This window comes from Caloenas nicobarica, chromosome 11, assembly GCF_036013445.1.
Source record: "Caloenas nicobarica isolate bCalNic1 chromosome 11, bCalNic1.hap1, whole genome shotgun sequence".
Lineage (NCBI taxonomy): Eukaryota > Metazoa > Chordata > Aves > Columbiformes > Columbidae > Caloenas > Caloenas nicobarica.
In genome coordinates, this window is record NC_088255.1 from 5,120,439 (window position 1) to 5,142,907 (window position 22,469).

A 22,469-nucleotide genomic window follows, 5' to 3' on the forward strand; every position below is an offset into this window, starting at 1 on the left:
CGGGGCACAGGGGTCCCTGCCGCAGTGCACCAGGCCTGTCTCCCCTTATCATCATCCTGGGGGGGACTGAGGCAGAGTTGGAGTTCTCAGGTTGTTTCAACCAGCCTGGCTTCCACTGCAGAGCCGAGAAGGGGATGCTGTACCCCGCACCCTCTCTCCCCGTGAGCCTGGTACAACGACTTTGCCTCTCGGCTCCCACCGCTCACAACGAGCCCGAGGGGGCTGCACCCACCCCCCTACACCCAGCTCCGCGGTGCTCGGGGGATCCGCACGGACGTGACGTGCCTGTGCAGGGCGGGCGACGGCCGGGCCACGGCTGCCACCTGGTGGCACAACCGGCCCCTGCCCGGGGACCGCGGGAGGGACCCGTCCCCTCTCCTGTCCCCCTGCCCGCAGCGGGTCGGGGGCTTCCCAACCCGGGCTCCCTCCGAAATAAGGTAAGGCCAGCGAGTGGCACCAGACCCAGACTGCACAGCAGAGCGGGGCTCAGCCCAGAGAAGGACCTTGCACAAGGGATGGGGGGCTGCTCTTGCTCCATCCTAAACCACTCCTGTGCCCCCCTGAAAAGAGCTGGTCTGGCTGCTCCAGGGGAAGGAAGGCCACCCCTAGGGGAAGGAAAGTCACTCCTGACTCACCTTCACCTGTCCCAATCAAAGGCACCAGCAAAGGCCAAGGTCAAAGCTGAGCCCAACCTCTGCTCACCTTGGCTCTTGGGAAGAAGACAGCAGAGCAGAAGCAGGAAGACAAGAATGGAATGGCTGCAGAAGGAAACCTCTGGGAGAGGTGGTTCACCATGCCCCAGCATCCAGCAGCTCTACCTCACTCTGCCCAGGGAGGCCACAGAAAAGCCCAGGCGGAGCAGAAACCCCACACCCCTCTCAGACCCACCCCAGAGGGGGCGCACAGGTCACCCACCCTCCCCTCCAGCCCACCAGGGTACTGCCCAGGGGCCCTCAAGCAGGACCTGCAAGCTGCAGCAGACATTTCTGCTGGTCCCCTGCTGCGCCCATAGCTACAGCAGGGATAGAAGACCTGGTCCTCCCCCAGCCAGCATCCCTGCTGCAGCTGTGAGAATGACACTTGAACCAAGGCACAGCACATGGATGAAAGAATAAGCAGGCGAGTGCAGCATGGTGTGGAGGAGAGAGACTCCAGGATGAAGTCTCATCAAGGAAGAAGCAGAACCACAGAAAGGACAAGTAGCATTGGCAACTTATTCTTCATTCACCCACCGAGAAACAGATATAGGAACATTTTTTGATGTATTTCTTTTGGAAATGAGCCAAACTGGCAACTAGAATCAAAGTCTTCAAAAAGTCTATACAAAGATGTATCATACAAAATGTACAGGAAAGTTCTCAAAAAAAAAAAAAAACCAAAAAACAAAACAAAACAAAACCAATACAGACAATACAACAAAAGGAGAGCAAAGACATTGTGAAACCACAGCTAAGAGGTCCTGCCCCTGCTCCAGAGGGCAGGAGTGGCATCTGGACAACACGCTCTGAACATGAAATACATTACACTATATACAGGACCGTATAATGATCAGCATCCCCTCTGGTCTAACCAGGAGCTCTCCAGCATGAAGTCAGGGCAGTTCAGACAATCTGCTCATGGAAGTGTCACATGCCGAGAGGGAAAAATGTCCAAGGGAATGAAATGGTCAGCTCTAAACCATAACCAGAATACAGCCAGGCCACCAAGGCTACAGTTTAACAGTCAGTTCTGGCTGACACGTGCTTTGCGGGTCAGAGCACATTACTCCATCTCCGTGAAGCGAGCGAACATGGCTTTCCGCACTGCATCTTTGTACGAATCCGCAGTGGAGACGCCGTAGGAGCTGCCCTTGGCTCCCAAGCCAGCTCCTCTCATTCGTACTTGGGCCTGCAAGAGAGGAGAAACACTTCAGCTCTGCAGCCAGAGGCCACACCATCACAAAGGACTCATCAGTCCAGCCAGCTTCTCAAGCTCCCCAGGGGACCCCACACTGCCATGAGCACTGGCAGCACAGACTGTGATCATCCCACGCTTCGCACCACTCCAACCCCACCCCAACAGCAGCTGAAGTGGAGCAGCACAATACAGCTCCTCATGGCGTAACCCGGGGTGTAGACAAACCCTGGGAAGCCAACAGCTGGAGGGAGAGCAGCCCACCCCACACAGGGCCGGGCATGCAGCTCCCACAGCACCTTCAAAAGGAAGCACAGTCCTGCGAGCCCCAGCTCTAGGATCCAGCAGGACAAACAGGAGCTAATGTGGACAGTGGCAACTTCACTGGGGATCACACAGTTTCTTCCACAGAAGATCTTCAGCAGCAAGTGCTTCTGGATAAAAAAATTGCACCAAACCTCATCAAGAAAGCATTCATCTCTCCTTACCTCAATGGGTGCTGTGATGCCCTGGCATTTTCTTCCCAAGCCCGAACCTTCCCTCCAGCCCATGGCCTGCAGCATCTTGTTGCCAATATTACTGTTGTCGAGGCCATCTTTGGTGGGCTGCTCGTAATTACTGCAGGAAGAAGTGATGAGTTAACCAAACTGCTCATCATGTATTGAAGTAATTGCTGGGGAGTTTTTGGATACATACACTGTGCCAGCGTCATAGACCTTCTTGCGCTTTGGCTCAGGAGGCTCTGGGATGCCGTACTTCTCCCGCCTCTCAGCTGCTCTATCTCTGTATTTCATCTGCAACGAGGGAACCAGATTTAGTGCTGATTTAAAGACACTTGTTCATCTTTGAGCTACGTAAGTAAGCTAAATACCTGCTAAAACATGGCCTACCACCACAGAAAGGAGAACCTCAAACCCAAGTCCTTGGAGCACATCAGAACCTGCACTGGGCAGGAAGAGCCTGGCCCCATGACCTGCAGGGTTAGCTGCTGCCACTCGAAGGGCTCTGGGCCCAGCCTGGCAGCCCTGAGCTGGAAGGACCCTTCCCTGCTAAGCAGTAGCTGTGGGATGTGGGACACTTCTGTGTAAAAGGACAACTCTGAACGCTGACCCAAGAAGGGGTTGGCTTACGAGTATTACCTCAAGTGACATGTGTCAGGATAAGGAGTGCTCAACATATCACCTGTGCAGGTTTTCCATTAGCTACTACTCATCTGCTCATTTCAGCACTGACCTCTCTCTCACGCAGCTCCAAGGCTTCAAGTTCCTGCTCTGAAAGCTTTGATCTCCTATAGATATCCATGTTTTGCTGAAACAAAAAGAGATTCATGTTAACAGCATAAAATGCACAACAGCTCTTTCTACATAAGTAGCTGACTTCTGGGAGAGCAGCAATCCACCTGCAACTATTTTTCCTTTAAGAGGAAGTTTTCCAAACATCAGCATGCATCGTGGCTTTGGTTAACACACTGAATTATGGCAACCAAGTACCATCCTGACAGCAAAATGCAACTACCTTGTGCAAGTCCGATAGCTGCTGGTGCCGAATCAGAGCATCTTTGTTTGGGAACTGCCTTCTACACAGCAGACAAGCCATCTTCTTCCAGTCTGTCAGCTTCTCTTCCTCATTCTCCATTCTTTCCAGTAAGTCCTCATCATTATCACTATCGCCACTGTAGGCAGCCACAAGGCCACGCTGGAAAGAAAGGACAGTGTTAAGGGGAGAGCCCAGAAAAGGACCACGGAGGCTGCAGATGTGTTTGTTGCACAGGAAAGGCATTACTCTCTCATTACTAAGGATGAAATGCAACTCAAAAGAACCACATACTACAGTGGCTTCAAAACTCAGTTCCCACTAGCCAAAAAAAAAAAAAAAAAAAAATTGAGTACAGAGTTCTTAGAGACCTCAAAACCTCAACTGAGCTCCAGAGGCTGGAAGAAATCACAGCTTTCCCCAGCATTTCTCAGTCACCCACCCTACTGCACTTGCACTGGAACCACCACAACCTTTTACAGGTGATGCTGTGGAAATCCAGTTTTGGAAAGCAAGTATCTGCTCCATCTCCTCTGAGGAGCTTTACCAGTAACCTTTGGCAACACCTGTCAGGTATTTCATACTCACCTTCAGTGGATTGTCATCGTCCCCATTTTTCAGCACCTCTGGCAAGATCTGCTGTCTCTCAGACAGAGCTCCCTGGATGAGACAAGAATACCATGAGCACCGAGCTCTCTGCCATACCACATCCCACCACACACTATTGCCAGCACCTTCACCTTTTTCTCAAAGAGTGCAAAGCCTGCATCTGCAGCCGCCGACTCTTTCCGTTCCTCCTCCCTGGTACTCAGTGGCTGGAAGCTATTCTTGAAGTTCTCCTTCTGCTTGTTCAAACTCTTTGCCCAGCGCTCCATGTCTTTAGCAATCTGAAATGCAGAGTAGTTTGTTCAGACAGCTCCTCTCACAGCTATCAATCTCCTGTGACACAGATTCAATCTTGCATACACTTTCCAGAACAAGTCAACCCACTACCTTTTATTTTTAAATCACAGGATACTAGATGTAGTGCAGCTGTTTCCCTGTATACAGCGTTCATAGATACCGCGGCTTGCTTGTTTTACTGCACGAACCCTTCTTATCAATCTAATCCTCTAAGTGACGGCTCAGTTATACTCCCACTGGTCCTGGCATGATTCCACACGCGTTCCTCCTATGCAGAGCTTCTTTCTGCACTGAAGCCTTGCCAACTCCACCTCTCTGCAGCCCTCTACAATGCCTGCAAATTGCAGGCATGCACCCCACCAAATTATCTAGGATTTCCTTCTGTCATGAAAAAGGGGAACTATTATCCCATTCCACAGAAGACTTTGGCCCAGTTACAATCCCATTTTATCTTTTACCTGTTGAGCTGTTTTACTTTTAGGCTTCTCTTTCTTCTCTTTCACTTCTTTGGTGGTGGTTGTGGTAGCTGTTTGTTGGTATGTGACACCTTCCGCAGCAGGCATGTAGGTCTCCTTTTCACCGTCCCAGTAAAGGTACTGCTGGGTTAAGGCATTGTAGTAATACTGCCGGAGAGAGGAACAGAGACAGTTAAACGTCTCATACAAGCTAAGCATTCAAGGGAGAACACAAGGAGGTGTCCGATTCAGACTACCGCATCAAACGGGAAGGTGTTTTGCAGAGTCCAAACAAGTTTGCAAACTCCACACAGCAGTCAAAAGGCATGAAGTGGCTGAAGCCTCTGTCCCCAAACACAGGCGTTCTGCCCAGCAGCAGAGAGAACCTTTTGCCTCTCCCAAGAGATGACCCACCAGAGCCCAGGGCTGGGTGCACTTTGTTGGGCACTCCTCAATGCACCAGTTCAATTACAGCGTCTGGGACAAGCGCTAATCCCACGTGGGCCAAATTGGGAGGAAAACTGAGAGAAAAATGAAGTGCTTTACCAAAGGGAAGTCGAGTCCCAGCCTTATATATATTGCTGAGAGTTATTCACTGCATTTGGTATTTTGTGCACCTCAGAAGTTACTTTCATTCATATGATGAGAAATAAGGACCTTAACAGTTAAGACAGGCGGGAAGAACTTGTGTTTACCTGGGAATTAGGATCATAGTAGAGCCCTGTTATAGGATCATAATAATATCCTGAAGATTCATCATATTGGTAGGTGGAAGTGTCAGGGACAGCTGTAAAAAAATTAAAGCGTGGGATATGGTCGTTCCAGTCGAATTCAGACAGGTATCTTTCTACATTTCAGGTAAAATTCTGAGATTATTAGCAGCCAGGACAGCAGACATGTCTGTAAAGGGCTCTTAATCACCCCTGCAGAATATGTTCTCCAGGGACAGCTTCACCACTGACATACGACGATAGAACACTCAGCTAAAGCCAAGTCTCTCTCTTGCTATAGTGACAGCCACCTGTCCCCAGGAGCCACTCCCGTTTGCTTACCATATTTGGTTCCAGGGACTACACCAGTTGGGGGAGCTGTTTGTGCCTGAGTGCTAGTGGTAGGCGGTGCTGATTGTGACTGGAAAAAAAAACCAAAAAACAAAACCAGGAACCTCAATTAGAAAATCTGTCACTGAAGCACAACAGAATAACAGCGAGCCAAGACACGAGCAGCCCACACTGCACATGCAACAGTTAACTCTTGCACAGTGCGTACTCATCTTCAACAGAGAACAAAACTATCACAGAAATGGCAGATGACTTAAGACAAACACTGATTTAATCCATGGACACTCAGCAGCTTTGCTCTACCACCCACTTTAAAGAGCAAAGGACACAACTAAGCAAGGAGTAATTAGTGCTGTAATTACCGGAGAGTCAGGTGAGTTTGTCTGTTGATTATATAACTGAGGACTCTGGGACACAACTGCAGCTGTGGTGGTAGTGACCGGAGCTCCTGCCAACAGAGAGCAATAAAATGGATAAGGCAACTCGTTTGTGAAACACTGCTTCACTCTAGTGCTAAAATTACTTTGTTTACAGTTTCAGCTCCTAATTCCAGCTCCAGCAGCCAAACAAGGCAATAAACATTCAAAAGGAGACAGATACACTGTATTTTCTACCCAAAGAATAGCTTCCTTTTCAGGAGGAAATATTCTGCTCCCAAAGCCAGCAATTCCTGGCCTCTGACAGCTTCTGGATTTGTTATGGTTCTCTAGTAACACAAACTCACTCAGACACCCTGAGAGCAGAGTGAGCCAAGTCTCCCTTTACCCAATAAACATAAAGGCTAAGGTAAAATACCACTACTGCAAAATTATCATTACAAACAACAGCATCTCCCACATGTCGCAAGTACTACCTGATATAGTAGCTGTGTCTGTGTCCAACACTCCTCCTTGGTTTTGGTAGTACTGCTGATAATCCTGGGAGTACTGCAAAGGGAAACGAATAACAATGAAAGGTGAGCAGACGCCCAAATTACAACAACCTACCAGTTAGAGCACAACCACCATTACTAACCTGAGCATACTGTGTGTAGCCATCCTGTCCTGACTGCAGGTAGCTGTAGTCCAGGGTGCTGCCTTCTCCAGTCTGTGGCTGAAATTTGAGCAGGTAATTTTTGTCAAAGACAGATAAAGTACTGCCTTTAAGAATTTCAACACTGCTTATGCTTCAGCCTGTCAGAACAGCTTTGGTCGGTTCAGCCAAACAAGGGGCCAGCAGTGAAATTATATGCCCTACATTTTCATTTTCAGGGAAGAAGGACAATAGCAACAGCCTCCAAATCATACCTGAGTGGACGACCACTGAGCTGCAGCAATGGCTGTACTTGCCACAGAGAAGGCGCTGACTCTGTTACCGTCTGGGAGAAGCAAGTCTCTGAAACCACAAAAATCACACATCTGATTAAATACTGCTCTTTTCTGAAGTGTCTCCCTATGCAAGGAGGTAGAGTCTACCCTTATGTGTGGATTTCTTAGCAGTTTTAAACATACTGATTGTGATGAATAAGCCAAAGCACTGCTTGGCAAGTAAAGAAATTTTACTGTTCTACAATCAAGAACAAGTCATTAGGTCTCCAAGGAAACAAGCATGTTGTGTACACAAGCAGTTACGATGTTCTCAGGGCTGGTAGGAAACACTGCTTCCACTCTCCTCACACCTAGTGAAGAGCAGGACGCATGCAACACAAGACACTTAAGGGAAGCAAAACTCTGGAGTAACAGTAATCTTAATAAAAGCCTGGATGACAACTACAAATCTTTAATATAAACAGGGTGGGGAATAATCAACTGTTATAGCAACTCACTTTCTGGCACTCTTTGCAAAGTCAACACCAATTGTTTTTCCATCAATTTTTAATGGTGGCTGAAGACTCTGTAAAATCTGCAGCAGTTGAGAAGCATCCTGCAACGAGAAATACTCATTATGATGAAAGGCAAGTTACTGAGGAGGATAGGAGGATTCCTAAGTTCCCAAAGCTCCATCTTCTCACATACAGCCACTGAAAGCAACTAAAGCTGTAAGAATGCCTTCCTCTCCTCATACTACACACACTTAGAAGAGCACAAGGGGACTGATCACAGCCCACACAAACCAGCATGGGTTTCCCTGGGTCACTGAATATTAAACACGTTCTAAAATCTTAGCTTTATACATACGTTCGCCCCAAATTACTCTAAAAGGAAAGCCAGCAGAGTCTGAAATCAGGCACTCTTTCATGCGACAAACTGTTCTGCTCTGCCTAAAGCGCATCCAAACAGATCACGCTGCTGACTGAGTTTGGCAAGACCTTTAAGAACATTGAGTCCAACTGCAAACCTAACACTGCCAAGTCCACTACCAAACCACGTCCCAAAACGCCACATCTAAATGTCTTTTAAACACCTCCAGGAACAGAGATTCTGCTGTCCTTCAGGGACCCCGTGCCAGTAATCTGACCTCCCTCACAGAAAGGTTTTCCTTGTACTTCACTGCAATTTCCCATGTTTCAATGTATGGCTGTTGCATACTGTGCTATCCCTGTGCACATTCAAGATGAAAGTCTGCTGTCCCTACACCCTACCACTGGATGCTGCAGAGAGCAGCAAGATCTCCCTCTTCCCCCTTCTGAAGGTAGAAGAAGCCCAATTCCGCGCACCTTCTCCCACGTCACATGCCCCAGACCTTCATTTTTGTGAACGAAATATGATCCGAGACCATTATTTTTGTGATCCAAGCATGAAGCTAGCCTTCAATCCAGAACAGCACTCTGCTACGAAAATAGCTTTCCAATGTGCTCACAACATCCCACCACCTTCTTTCCAAACTGAAGCTAATGATGAAGGGCTTTTACACATCAAGTGTCAATTAACCCTTGGTGAACAGGGGTAGTCCTTCAGACAGCTCAAAGGCTCTCAGTGCTTCAGCTGTAGGAGCACATTAACAAGCTGTTTCTCTCCAACACATCAGTAAGGCCCTCACCATGGCAGAAGACAGCTGCACAAATGCAAAGCCTCTGTTTTGCTGAGTCTGCTTGTCTTTGATAAGACGAATATTATTCACTGCCAGAGATGCATATGGAGATAAGGCAGTCATGATGGACTCCACTACTGTGTGAGGAGCGATGTTTCGGAGAATGATGGCTGAGGAGAAAATAAAGTATGACATTAGCTGTGCACACAATGGCTTTCTAGAGTACTTTAAGTTCTTCAGTGGACAGTCTGAGGTACAGGAAGGATTTTAGTACCCATGTTCACATTTCACATTATACAGTAAGTGAAAGATAACTTACTATCACAGTAATAATCCACAGACTGAACGGCTTCTGCTGCTCCAGGTGGCACCTCCTGTTCTGAATCTTCATAAGAAGAGGAAAACATTTAGTCACAATATGGCTCATTCACTCAAACTCAGCATTTCACAAGCCAGACGTACAGTGAACTTTGTTTCCTACATAGGACAGAAAGTTTCCCACAAAACCAGAATCAAGGAGATCAACGTAACGTAACGTACCAAACTTGTCCGCTCCACAGCGGAAGCATTTTAGCCTCCTTCTGAAGTTGTAAAGACAGCACTACAAGGAACAAGAGAAGACTAGTAAGAACTCCTGTAATTTGTAACAATGCTGCCATTTGCTGTACAGTAAAAAACCCCCCGACATTAATGAAGCTAAAAGCACCAGAGCCGTAGGGAACAGCAAAAGCCACCCTTGCCTGTATCACAGCTGCTTTTCAGAACATCCCCGCTACCTTTTCCCTAGTTCTCCTGAATTAGTTATTTTAACTGTGTCATCTTCCATCTACAATCCCAGGCACAGTAACTACTTCAAAAAATGCAATGTTTAAATGAAACACAGGCTGGAAAGGGAATTATCTTTACGGGCAAAAAGTGTAGTTAAAGGCTGACAAAACACTCCGGTCTTTATCTCACTAAATCATCTCCACTTGTGGGGGGGTGTCAAACAAGGAACACATAGCAGTGTGCAGACCAGTGGCAATTCAACACTAATCATCACCTAATGACGTCATATTCCAACACAGCTCACTGCCCAGCTGATGTGTCTTCTGAGGCAACACTTCTGTCATTCCGTCGACTTTGCCACCAGAGCTACAAAATCTTTTAATTCCTGCATCTTACTATACCTATGATGTCATACGGACCAGCAGTATGAGCAGGTCTGAATCATATATTGCTTTGTTCAAACCACTGGACTGGTGAAAAGCACTGAAGCCAAGACAAACTCCCTCCAACAAAAAAATAGGCACTATACCTTGTTGCAAAGCCAATCCTCAAATTTAGGCCTGGGGTTGCTGTAGTGCATCGCAATCTGCTTCCCTTGAATCACCAGCTTTTTCTGCAAAAAAAGTGGTTTCAATTATTCCTGTATCGAGGCACACATGTCTATTTTCCCATGGCAGAGCACCCTTCGGAGGAATCAGTGCTCCTGAATTAAATGGACAACATATGGGGAGGATGTGGAGGACAACCACCGCCACCTACACCCTGCCCATCCAATCCTGCAGAGAGGAGGACGAGGGCAGTAAGAGAATGGGATGTGGAGCAAAGATAAACGGAATCAGGGAGTGTTGAAAAAGCTGCCAAACACTAAACGCTGACATGGAACCAGGAAGTGTCTCGAAGGAGACAAAGTCCTAACCTGCTGCATTCAGGATTAACACATTTTTAGGCATCTCTTTACCCCCACATTTCTATTCACTTCTGGTATAGCACTGAGCGACTTTTTAAACGTGTCCTTAGGTGACTGCTTCACTTCTTCCCCTACTCCAAACACCCCGGACCTTTTAACAACCATATTTGGATTACTGTTCCAAGCACTTTCTTCAGAAGTGTCCCTTTGAAAATACAGTAACTCCTCCCAAAGGGACCCTGCTTAGACTTCTTGAAGGCTGGATTACAAGTGCCATCAACTGAAACGTAACTCAGAGTGGTTTCCTTTGTCTAATGCATCAGTTCAATTGGAAGCCTGCACGAGAGGTTTGTGTTCTTCATTCAGGCAGGAGCTCTCCAAAAAGAGTAACTAGACTGCAAGTGAAGCTTCTCCAGAGGTAGGAAAAGTTCATAATGCTTTCGGCACATCCCCTGACTTTAGAGGTGTTAGGAATTTACACCTATTTAGAAGCCTTGATTCTCAGCTTCACATTTTGACAAGCATGGGTATGCAGAATGCCCTTTCCAAATACGGCCATCAACTTATTTTAGTCAAACAGGTGGAAGTACGTCTGAGGGAGCGCATATTAGAGGCCAAACCCCAGACATTTTAATAGAACTAATTTTATAGCAGGTTGGCTTACTGCAGAGGTACCACAGCAGTGTCAGGACCGGTGGCTTTTCTGATAACAGGGTCTGACATAGATCTAGCACATAGCATGAATAAGGCTCTCACATTCTGCACAACTAAACAGGGCAAAGCCATTTCTCCTACCGGCAGGAGGGAGGGTTGGAGGGCCCAGCACTCGATATGCACACATAGAAACAAAGCTGCTGGCATAGTTGCGATACATCATTCTTTCATCTAACAGGCAGCAACCAGGCTGCTGGGAAGATTCTGCATTTTCCCTACTACTAGGGTGGCTGGTTACTGGAGTGAATTTGAATATGTTTCAATAAATTATGCATCCGTACAGCTTTGTATATATTAAAACTATCTTGTTTCTGAAAATATGCTCAGCATTAATTTATGTAAATCTTTCCACTGCATCCACCCTACTGAGCAGCACATCAGGACAATAGAATCTTAACACTGCTCTCTGGCTGGGGAAATCACCCATGGCATAGGACACGTGAAATCCTACTCCAGCATAAGACACACACCAGCTTCCACCTGCTGGAACTGCCTGTGAATCCCATCATGGTGCCATTCCTTTAAACATATAACACCAACAGCACAGAACAGCATTCCTCGTGCTGCCCAGGGACCTTCACATCAAACACTCAGTTGTAAAAAAGGGCCTGATACACTTTGCTTACTTTGAGAGTATATTTCAGCTCTGATGTTAAAACAAAATGAATATTCAAAAAGGAGCAAAAGCAAGTAAAACTGCAGCACAAGAAAATCTTATTGGGAAATAAGGTAGAGGTACCATTTTGGCTCCTTTTCAACTCATACACCAAAAAAGCCAAAATGCACAGCATAACATCTATGAGAACTCACTCTCTACCAAATTTAGTTGGAATAAACACGTTTTTCCTCTAGAAGAGTCAGTTCTCCCTCCTTAAATGGGGGGACACACTAATACCATAAACCGACACTTCTCTTTCAGGGTTAATATCAATGTAATGCAGTGATCTGGTGCCTTCTCTGGAAACAGAGAAGGAAACGTCCAGTGGAAGTAGGTTTTCTAAGGACTACTTGTTAAACCTTCATGAGCCAATTAAACTGAAACCAAGCCATTTACAACAATGGCACATTTTATCAGTAAGTGCCCAAAACAGCTAATTTTCTCTCCTGATTTTAACTGATATTCTGTCCTACTGTTACAAATTTTAATATATACAAAGCTTTTATTCTTTTAAATCACTGTTATGGAACAAACCACTCCTTCCACCTTTATTTTTTCCTTTTTTTTTAAACTGTACAGACTTGTTCCATTTTCAGGAATATATCTAGACTTGGTGAGTGAAGCAACCTGATTGGCTTCCATCCAGCTGGTAGCATCTTGAAAGTGATAAAACTCCACGAAGGCGAAACCACGGCTTACACCTAGAGACAGCATTCAGATATAGACGGGATACTTGTGTTAGTCAGTTCCTTTAAAACAGGCGAATCTCTCTCCAACTGCTTCATTACTTCATGACAAAGCAGCTTTACAAATGCGACGTCAACTGCTGGGATCTGCTCGTTATTTTGCCATGGCAAGGAACCAAGCTCCCTTAACTGGCTACATTTCACTTGATTTGAATCCATGTTTAAAGGTAACCATGCAACAGACTACATACATTAAATGGGTTTACACTATTATTACTTACCAATACCTGTTAACAAAAACCCCGGTAGACAGACTTCTTTTAACATGTTGGCCAGCTATCTAAGTCTTCCAAAAGCCACATTCCTTAGCCATGGCAAACCTTTTTTTATTTTTTTTTTCATGTGCTTGCAGTTTGGGGACAATTCTGGATACTCTTTTGGGCTGGGGAAGAGGAAGGTGATGTCAAAAACTGGATTAAGAGTTCTCACCTGTCTTTCTTTTCATCAGCCTCACGTCTGCAGGCTGAGGACCTTCAAAGGACTCAATAAGCTCACGAATCTGCATGAGATTTAAATCAGACAGTTAAATTTTCACATCTTGGCAGACAGCTAGGACAGTCACAGCAACCTACCTCACAGTACATGCAAGAGGTACAGAGAAACATAAAATTCTCAACACTATCTCAGGGAATTAAAAAAAAAAACCTTTATAGAGAACCTACCAGGAGACTGATGAGCACCAGAGAACGCACATAACCCTCTGCTACACTAAGCCAACTGTCATCTTCACTGAGGACACAGAATAACTGAATCTGAATCCCTATGATCTTGTGTTCCCAGGTTATTTGCGCGAGATTTGGCAAATACTGTGCTTGCTTTTAAGTTTTTATAAAGAACACTGCTAGTATCCCTCTCCCAGCCTATCTAAACACCTCTTAGCTCCTAGCAAACAGTATACTGCAAGGCTCCATTCTTAAGCCTCACGCTACAGTTCTCACCCTTTAGTAGACTCCCTTCTGTTTTTCAGAAGATAAAGTGGATTCACGAAGAATGTATCATCAAACAAAAAGCTAAAGAGACATCAGTTCTTCAGCCGTAATAGGTTTAAACTAATATTATCTTAAGATGCATCATCTACATGATGACTCCAGAGTTAAACTTTCCCATAAATTATGCTACAGTTATTTGCACAACTGTAGAGCTACAACATTAGTACCTCAGAAATAAAAACTGTTCCGAAATGTTCTGTGTAATGTCTGACTGGCTTGTTTCATTTGGATGCAGGAGCCTACACTTTATCAAGCACTTACAAAAATATTAGACCAACACACAATGATTAAAAAGAACACTCAATATTAGGAAAACAGTGAATAACCAAGAAAAAAAACCTCCACTGCAGAAATGCTGGAAAGAGATGGATCTGTGTTAGCAATCGATGCACAAAGACGGCAGAGGTGGAGTGTGCCTGAAAACAAACTGGAATAGCTCAGCTTTTAGAGGGTTCCCTCTTGCCCCTGGTCTTATATCTTAGTAACCAAAATAATCCGGCAAGAAAAACAAAGAAAAAGCTCAAAGCTGATCACATTCAACATTTTTCTATTAAAAAAGTCAGGTAACCATGTACCAAGCTCATGTGTACTTGCTCCGTCAGCTCCACAGCAGCCATTTTATGACTTCCCCAGTTGTACCCAGACAAAGCAGCTTTGTGCAGGGCGCTATGCAGCTGAGGAGCTCGGGGTGTGTGTAACCCCACCAGGCAGAGCTTCTGCCCTCAATAAAGACCTGGGAAAATTCAAGTAAGTACCTCCTCTCTGTCTCTGTCCCACTCCCCTCTCCCAGGAAGGGGGGGGGAGGAGAAAAAAAAAAAAAATCTGCCTCTTCTCTCCTATATCGAAAAGCAGAAAAAAGCAGGCAGCTTAAAATCCGCTCAAGAGAAAGTATCCAAACATACAGGAAAAAAAAAATACTATTCACAGACTGTTCTGTTTGAAAGAAACTGGTTAACATTCAACTGACCTCTGTTACTTAACAGAAACAGTTTAAATCCTTTGAGGATTCAAAATGGCAGCGCAACCAACATGTTGCAGAGGGGCCACCATGACGCAGCTTTCAACAAAATGGCAGCAGCGCCTACAGCACAGACCTGCCGACACGCAGACCCTGAGCTCCCGGCTGCAAGAAAAGCAAAGCCCCTTTTGGGCTACTTACATCGTTCTCCGTAACCGTGATGGGAAGGCCACGCAACATGATGGTTTTGCTCTCTTTCTCATCGTTAATGTCATTCCTGTAGTCGTGCTCTCCGTAGTCGCCATCGGAATGGTAGCCATCTTCTGATTTGTCGCTGTTCCTGCGCTCCCGCTCCCTCTGAGAAGCCAGCGCCCACAATTAACCACCGCGCTCTCCAGCAGCGTGCCCCCTCCCCAAAACCAGAGCACAACAAACCCACCAACCCCCCGTACGGCCACCCCGCTCAGGTTTGCTCCTGACGGCCTCGGGCAGAACTCCGAGCTCCCACCCCCGGGACGCCAACCCCGGCCCGGGGGTCTCACGTCGGGACCCGCGCTGGGCGAGGCCACCAGCGCCCGCCCCGGCCCTTCCCCCCCGCACTGCAGGGCCCCGCTCACCTCCGGGCTATCGTAATCGCGGCTATCGTAGTCTCTGTCATAGTCTCGGCTGTCGCGACTGTCGTAGTCTCGGCAATCTCGGCTGTCGTAGTCCCGGCAATCGTAGTCTCGGCTGTCGCGGCTGTCGTAGTCGCGGCAATCACGGCTGTCGTAGTCCCGGCAGTCCCGGCTGTCGCGGCTGTCGTAGTCCCGGCAGTCCCGGCTGTCGTAGTCCCGGCAGTCCCGGCTGTCGTAGTCCCGGCAGTCGTAGTCCCTGCTGTCCCGGCAATCGTAGTCCCGGCAGTCCCTGCTGTCGCGGCTGTCGTAGTCCCGGCAGTCCCGGCTATCGCGGCTGTCGTAGTCTCGGCTATCGTAGTCCCGGCAGTCTCGGCTATCGCGGCTGTCGTAGTCTCGGCTGTCGTAGTCCCGACTGTCGTAGTCGCGATAGTCATCGTAGCGGTCCCCGCGGCGCTCCTCGCTGGACCGCTTGTAGTCATCCCTGCGCCGGCTGCGGGACTCCCGCTCCTCACGGTCCTCCCGCTCCACGATAGAGCCGTAGCGGCCGCTCCGCTCCGTCCTGCTCACGCTGCGGGGCACACGGGGCCGAGCTCAGAACCAAGCGAGCCCGCAGCGACCCCCTCCCCATCGCCCCCCCACCGCGGGGCCGCCCCCCCCTTCTCTCCATCCCTCCCTCCGCTCTCTCCTCGCCCTCCCACCCGTGCTCACCGCTTGTCCGAGCCCATGACGCTGCCCACGATCCGCACGCACACAGCGCAGCGCTAACCGCCACCACGGGGCGCCGAACACACGCGCGCAACCCCTCACTCCCTCGCCACAAAATGGCGCGGAGGTGACTGCCCGTCTTCTACCCAGCAGGCACCGCGCCCGCCGCCTGGAAGTTTCCAAGCGGTGCGCAGGCGCAGCCGTGTCCGGCCGCCGCGGGGCACGCCGGGAGTTGTAGTACGGGGCGGGGCGAGTCCCGTGGCCGGGCTTCTCGGCGCTCCCCGGTGCCCTCCTGCGGACCACGGGGCCACGGGATGGTTTGGGTTGGAAGGGGCCTTCAAAGCTCATCTAGTGCAACCACCCTGCCATAGGCTGGGACATCTTCAACCAGATCACGTTGCTCAGAGCCCCGTCCAGCCTGGCCTTGAATGCCTCTAGGGATGGAGCATCTGCCACCTCTCTGGGCAACCTGAGCCAGGGTCTCACCACCCTCGTCACAAAACATTTCTTCCTTATGTCCAGTCTATACCTGCCCTTTTTCTGTTTAAAACCGTTGCCCGTTGTCCTGTCACACATGCCCCGGCAGAAAAATCTTCATCCCACTTGACGTGGCCAAGCCCGGGGTCTACAAAGCTACCGACGCTCTGGCTCCAGCAGCATTGTCCCTTCCATGTCCCCAGCAGCATGGGCAGCTCTGCCTCCTGCCCGCACCACCCATCCCCACCGGCCCTGCAACCGCTGCTGCCCAGGGACGTGTTCCTCTCCTAACAAAGAAGTTTGCACGCATGAGAAGGCAGCAATGGCTGTGAACCTATCAAAACATGTTGAAGTGTCAGCATCCAGTCCTCCCTGCCCGATCCTCAGCCCTGCCTGTTTGGCAGGGACCCAAAAAAAAGAGATTTAACATGTGAAACGATGCAGGATTTAACTCTTTCAAGACTGTTTTCTCTGTTCCAGGGCATAGCGGAGGGGGGTCTGGCTGGAGGGGCAAATGACGGGCAGGGTCACCCCTCATTGGGAGACCGCCTGGCAGGGAGCAGGCAGGCAGGCAGACTGGCAGGCAGCAGGCAGGCAGCAGGCAGGCAGGCAGGCAGCAGGCAGGCAGGCAGCAGGTAGGCAGCAGGTAGGCAGGCAGGCAGCAGGTAGGCAGGCAGGCAGCAGGCAGGCAGGCAGCAGGTAGGCAGCAGGCAGACTGGCAGGCAGCAGGTAGGCAACAGGCAGGTAGGCAGCAGGCAGGCAGGCAGACTGGCAGGCAGCAGGTAGGCAGGCAGCAGGTAGGCAGCAGGCAGGCAGGCAGCAGGTAGGCAGCAGGTAGGCAGGCAGGCAGCAGGCAGGTAGGCAACAGGCAGGCAGGCAAGGTGCATGCCCTACCCAAGGGTGTGACAGCTCTTTTCACTGTCATCCCTGGCCCCTGCCTGCTCTTGCCTGGGAAAAGGTTTTTCCTGCCCAAAAGCTCCCAGAGGCTACCTGACGGGGAGCATCTTTGCCTGGTGCTGGGGTCGTCAGCCCTGGGCAGCAGGAGCAGGTAGGACATGGCTGCTCCCCACTCTTCTACCCGCTTTGCTGCCCCTGGCACACCCTGCTTGGCTCAGACCAGGGGGGCATAGGAGATGAGGGGCTGCCCAAGCCCCTCGGTGCCCAAATAAAAGCACCATGCCCTTGCCCTGCAGGGTGCTATACCGCTGGGCTTGGGGGGGATTCGGGAGAGCATTGCATGCTTTCCTCTCCTGTATGCCCCTGGGGGCAAGGGGCTGGAGGAGCCTTGGGAACACACTCCCGTGGGTTGGGGGTCCCTGATGAGGGGAGGTGGGGGCCAGGCAGGGCTCTCCAGGCTCCTTGGCAGCAGACCTGTGTCCTCTTGCAGCTCTTCTGACCTCCATTTGCTGCTCAAGTGGCCATGCCCACCCTGTGCTCCCCCTGGGGTCGATGTTACTGAACTGTCTCCCCTTTGGGGTCTCTTGGTGGCTGGAGGGTGCTGAGGGGCTCTGCCCCCGCCTCGAGGAGAGGGGCAAGGCTGCGACATTTTGGGAGCAGAAGTCCCATCCCCTCCTGCAGCTCAGCTGTGGTCTGGAGGTGTAGGGAAAGCGAGGCACAGCCCGCACAGACTTTTCTGGGATGGCAGCTTGACATCTCTTGCCTCCTGCTCTGCTCTTCACAACTCCCCAGGGATTTTGCAGGGAGATTAAGACTGCACTGGTTGTGCAGAGGCGGCTCAGCCATGGCCTCCAAGTGCCATGCGTCCCCCCCCGAAGCAGCCAGATGGCAAGGACCAGGCAGCAAAGCGGGGAGAGGAGGATGACGCCTCGAGCTCCACCTCGGCAGCCCTGGAAATTGCCCCTGAGGAGAAGCCCTCAGCCACCATCGATGGGCTGTGCCCCCTAAGCACGGCACCAGGCGCCTGGGTGAGAGCGGGGCTGGGGTACCCAGCGGGGCTGGGATGGGGGGAGATGGGAAGGTGCAATTCCCCTGGCAACGCCCCCCGCTGACACGGGGGCAGCCCCAATTTTCCTTGCAGACCCCTCTGCGTCCCTTCTGCACTGCCCCCCATCCCCAAATGCTGTGTGGGTGCCATCCCAGGCCATGCTACTTGCTGTAGGTCTACGAGGACTGTGACTGCATGCTGAACCTGACCAACATCAGCACCAACAGCAATAAGTTCTACATCATCCAGCTCATCGAGCACGATGGTGCATACAGCATCTGGACTCGCTGGGGCCGTGTGGTACGTCCACTCTGGAACCACTCGTCCCCACAGCCCCGGATGTCCCCACCCTGCCTTGGGATCCCCAAAGCTCAGAGCTCAACCTGGTGGTCCTCATGTTCCCAGTCCCAAAGCAAGCAACTCATCGGCCTTGCTGTAAGACCCTTGTTGGGGGGGCTTCAAGGACTTGGCCCCACACAGAGGGGCCAGCCTGGCTGTGGGACATGGCACCTGTCACTGCGGTGACAGTGAACGTGACACCCAGCAAGGAGTCCTGGGGTGCCTCCCCGAGCTGGAGGGACCTGCAGACTCGGTGCTAGTGGCTTGGCACATTCCTGCATGCTGCCCCGCAGCGCCCCCATTGCAGCCCCCCTGCTCCCAAGCTACTCCTCCCAGTATGGGGTTGGTGGAATAGGGGTGCAGGGGGGTCCTGACCTCTGCTGCCCACTGCCAGGGGGAGCTGGCCAGTCCAGTCTCACAGCCTCTGCGTCCCTGGAGGCTGCCAAGAAGGACTTTGAGAAGATGTTTCAGAAGAAGACCAAGAACAGCTGGGTGGCAAGGGAGAACTTTGTTGCCCATCCGGGGAAGTATATGCTCACCAAGGTGTGGGCAGGGGCCAGGCAGGACATGGAGGTTGCCCTCAGGGTGAGTGTGCCGGGCAGCCAGGGCGTCACCGCAGTGGGGTGGTCCTCACATCCCACCCCTGGCCCAGTGGGCATCAGGACATACAAGTGGGTCAGCAGGATGGGGGTGGGTCTCCGCGCATGAGCTGAACCAGCCCGTGGGCAGACATTTGAGGCTAATGCTTTGAGATGGAGTGGAAGGGCATCCCAAGCAAGAACCACAGACATCTAGGTGGCATTGGTCATATAAAGCAGAGGCAGTGTCTGCCCGTCACTCTGCTGCCTGGGGACAGGCTCTCCCCGACGGGACAGGCAGCCCTGGTGCCATGTCCCCACAGCCTCCCGCAGGGCTTACAGGCAGTGAGGTGATGTTGGGGGTCTCCAGGTGGATGCCATGGACAGGGACAAAGTCTGCAAGCGGCGGGTGCTGCCCTGCACCTTGGACAAAGCCACGGAGGACCTGGTGTCCCTCATTTTCAGCAGTGACATGTTCCAGGATGCCATGAAAACCATGAATATCAGTAGGAGGTGACGGGTGGCATGGGGTGGGTCTAGGGGCTGCAGCGGGGGCTGCAGGCAGGGAGGTGAATGGGGCAGAGGTGCTGGTGGATTTTAGAGCATCCCGACTGACAGGCTGGCACCTGATGCGACTTTGGACTCCCCATGATGGGTGTCTACGTGTGCCTGTGGTGATGCTGGAGGTTCTTTAAAGTAGCTGGGGGGCAAGTAGGGTGGATGGGTTCCCCCAGGCCCTCCCCTCTTCCCCTGGGCAGATGTGAATAAGATGCTGAGCAAGCAGCAGATTGCAAGGGGCTTTGAGGCGCTGGAGGTGCTGGAGGTGGCGCTATGGGAGCAGCCCCCCCAGGCTGCCCATCTGGAGGACCTCTCCTCCCGTTTCTACACCATCGTCTCCCATAACTTTGGGGGGGCACGACCACCCCCCATCAACTCCCTTGACCTGCTGCGTGCCAAGGACATGCTGCTGGTGAGATGCTGGGACACCATCGGGTGACATTCCTCCCTGTGGGGCAGGGAGGTGCCGGCAGGAGTCTGGGCTTGCCCCGGTTCCCACGGCACAATGCCCAGCACCGGTGGTGAGGATGTCCCCGGTCTGTGCCTGCCAGGTGCTGGCTGACATCGAGTTGGCACAGAGCCTGCAGGCGCAGAAGGTGAAGGAGGAGGAAGAGGAGGAAGTCGCCCATCCGCTGGATCAGATTTACGCCCTGCTGTCCTGCCAGCTCTCCCTGCTGGACCCGGCTTCCCGGGAGTACCAGGTGCCACTTGTGCCACGATGCCCCATGGTTGGGGGCAACAGTGTCAGGCCTGCGGGCACCCCAAAGGTCCCCACTGCCCCAGGGGGACTGTGGGTGTTGCTGGCATGGCTGCCTGTGGTGACATTGCTTTCCTGCCCTCCCCGCCCCCGGAAGCTGATTCAAAACTACGTGACACAGACTGGGCACAAACTCCGCATCCTTAACGTCTGGCAGGTGGCCCGAGATGGTGAGGTGAGAAGGAGGAGACAATTATCCCCATCCCGCAGTGGGGAAGCCCCATTTGCACCCCAGAACAGCATTAGGGCTCTGGACTCCTCCACCCTGGGCGGCCTTCAGCACAGCTGGCCAGGAGCAAACGGGCACCTGCTCCCTGGCCCCTCCATCCTGGCACTGGGGTTGGGCTGGGGGGGCTGGGTGGCACTCACGTCTCCCTCTGTGGACAACCCTTAGCTCTGCATCTCTCCAGGATGAGCGCTTCAAAGCCCATGACCACGTGGAGCACAGGTGCCTGCTCTGGTATGGCACCAGTGTGGCGATGGTGGCGGCTATCCTGAAGAGTGGGCTGCGCATCATGCCCCACTTGGGTGGGTGTGTGGGCAAGGGCATCTACTTCGCCTCTGAGAACAGCAAGTCAGCCAGCTATGGTGAGGGTCCTGGGACAGGCAGGGACGCCTGCAGGGTCTGTGCGAGCCCAGCTGCCTTCACATACCCCCTGCCAGGCAGCTGTGGCCATGCCAAACCCCTTGCCTGCCATGGCAGCTGGTCCCCGTGTGCCAGGGTGGCCTGGGCACAACCAGGTGGGAATGCAAGGGCTGGTGCCATCATCCTCATCCCCTTCTCCCATGGCAGTGAGCTGCACATCCGAGAAGGTTGGCGTCATGTTCCTGACGGAGGTGGCCCTGGGCAAGCCCTACTGCATCACCTGCGATGACCCCACGCTGTGTCAGCCACCCGCTGGCTATGACAGTGTCCTGGCGTGTGGCCGGACAGAGCCGGGTGAGCCTGGGGCAGGAGGGGGCATGGGGTCTGTGGGGCTGGGCTGGGCATGGGGCAGGGGGGAGAGAGGCCAGATCTTGGGCTTGACGTGGCGGGAGGTGTCTTCTCGCCCAGACCCTGCGCAGGACGAGGAGGTGCTGCTGGATGGCAGGAAGGTGCTGGTGTGCCAAGGCAAGCCCATCCCCATGCCCGCCTACAAAAACTCCTCCTTCAGCCAGAGCGAGTACATTATCTACCAGGAGAGCCAGTGTCGGATCCACTACCTCGTCCAGCTCCACTTCTGAGGGTGCCCAGGCACCTCGCAGCCCCCTCCCAGCACCAGCTGGTGGTGCCCACCAGCCCTGAGCGCTGTGGTCTGGACTCTCCAGCCACCCCACTCAGGGCTTGGCAAGGGGCAGGCTGGCAGGGGTGTGGAATAATTACCGAGGGGGAAAATGATTGAAACTAAATACCAAAGATACACTTCTTGAGAATAAAGATATATCGCATCTTTAGCATGTAAGGCAGCTGTGCAGAAGAGGAGGAAGGGTGGGGGGAAGACACTATCACTGAGAAGTCAAAGGAACAGCATAATAGAACTTCTGGGACTAGTTGACAGGCTGAGCCTATCTTCCCCGCCCTCAGGAGGATGCTCTTGGGTAAGATTTGTGCACTTAGTTATACCAAGTTTAGAATTCAAGCTTGTATTTGTAATCACATCAATAGCGCTATATAGTCATCTTAAAATTTATATATATGGTACCAATACTTATTTCTTGCAACTAACATCTCATTTCAACTAAAGTGTATTTTTGCAAGTAAAGTGTGTTTTGGCAGACAGTGTATTTATCAATGGCATCTAAAAGAACTTGCACCTATTGCTTTAATAAACCTCGTTATTTGTGGATCTGGTCGTGAGAATTTCTCATTGAATGCACCCAGACCTATAGTGTATATTATACTATTTGTGCTATACTATTGAGAACATTAGACTTATAGTGCTGACTTGAGGTTATTTGCATCACTCAGGAGTTCAACCTAGC

The 22,469-nt window shown here is 51.1% G+C and overlaps 2 protein-coding genes across 2 annotated transcripts; one reads left to right on the plus strand and one right to left on the minus strand.

Moving 5' to 3' along the window:
* Positions 1-1,212: 1,212 nt before the first annotated feature.
* On the minus strand, positions 1,213-15,988 carry RBM5 (RNA binding motif protein 5). The gene is made up of 24 exons (XM_065642436.1): positions 15,857-15,988; positions 15,152-15,716; positions 14,736-14,891; positions 13,017-13,086; positions 12,469-12,542; positions 10,092-10,175; positions 9,335-9,395; positions 9,114-9,179; positions 8,804-8,964; positions 7,650-7,747; positions 7,132-7,219; positions 6,860-6,937; positions 6,699-6,771; positions 6,208-6,293; positions 5,837-5,915; positions 5,480-5,571; positions 4,788-4,952; positions 4,167-4,313; positions 4,015-4,086; positions 3,409-3,588; positions 3,127-3,201; positions 2,590-2,687; positions 2,382-2,511; positions 1,213-1,887 (listed from the first exon to the last, which is right to left on the minus strand). The coding sequence occupies exons 1-24, from the start codon at positions 15,871-15,873 to the stop codon at positions 1,762-1,764; spliced, it is 2,841 nt and encodes a 946-aa protein (XP_065498508.1). The 5' UTR covers positions 15,874-15,988; the 3' UTR covers positions 1,213-1,761.
* Positions 15,989-18,087: 2,099 nt separating this feature from the next.
* On the plus strand, positions 18,088-21,731 carry PARP3 (poly(ADP-ribose) polymerase family member 3). The gene is made up of 10 exons (XM_065642858.1): positions 18,088-18,255; positions 18,450-18,579; positions 19,009-19,199; positions 19,563-19,698; positions 19,951-20,162; positions 20,302-20,451; positions 20,605-20,682; positions 20,918-21,095; positions 21,301-21,447; positions 21,562-21,731. The coding sequence occupies exons 1-10, from the start codon at positions 18,088-18,090 to the stop codon at positions 21,729-21,731; spliced, it is 1,560 nt and encodes a 519-aa protein (XP_065498930.1).
* Positions 21,732-22,469: the final 738 nt, after the last annotated feature.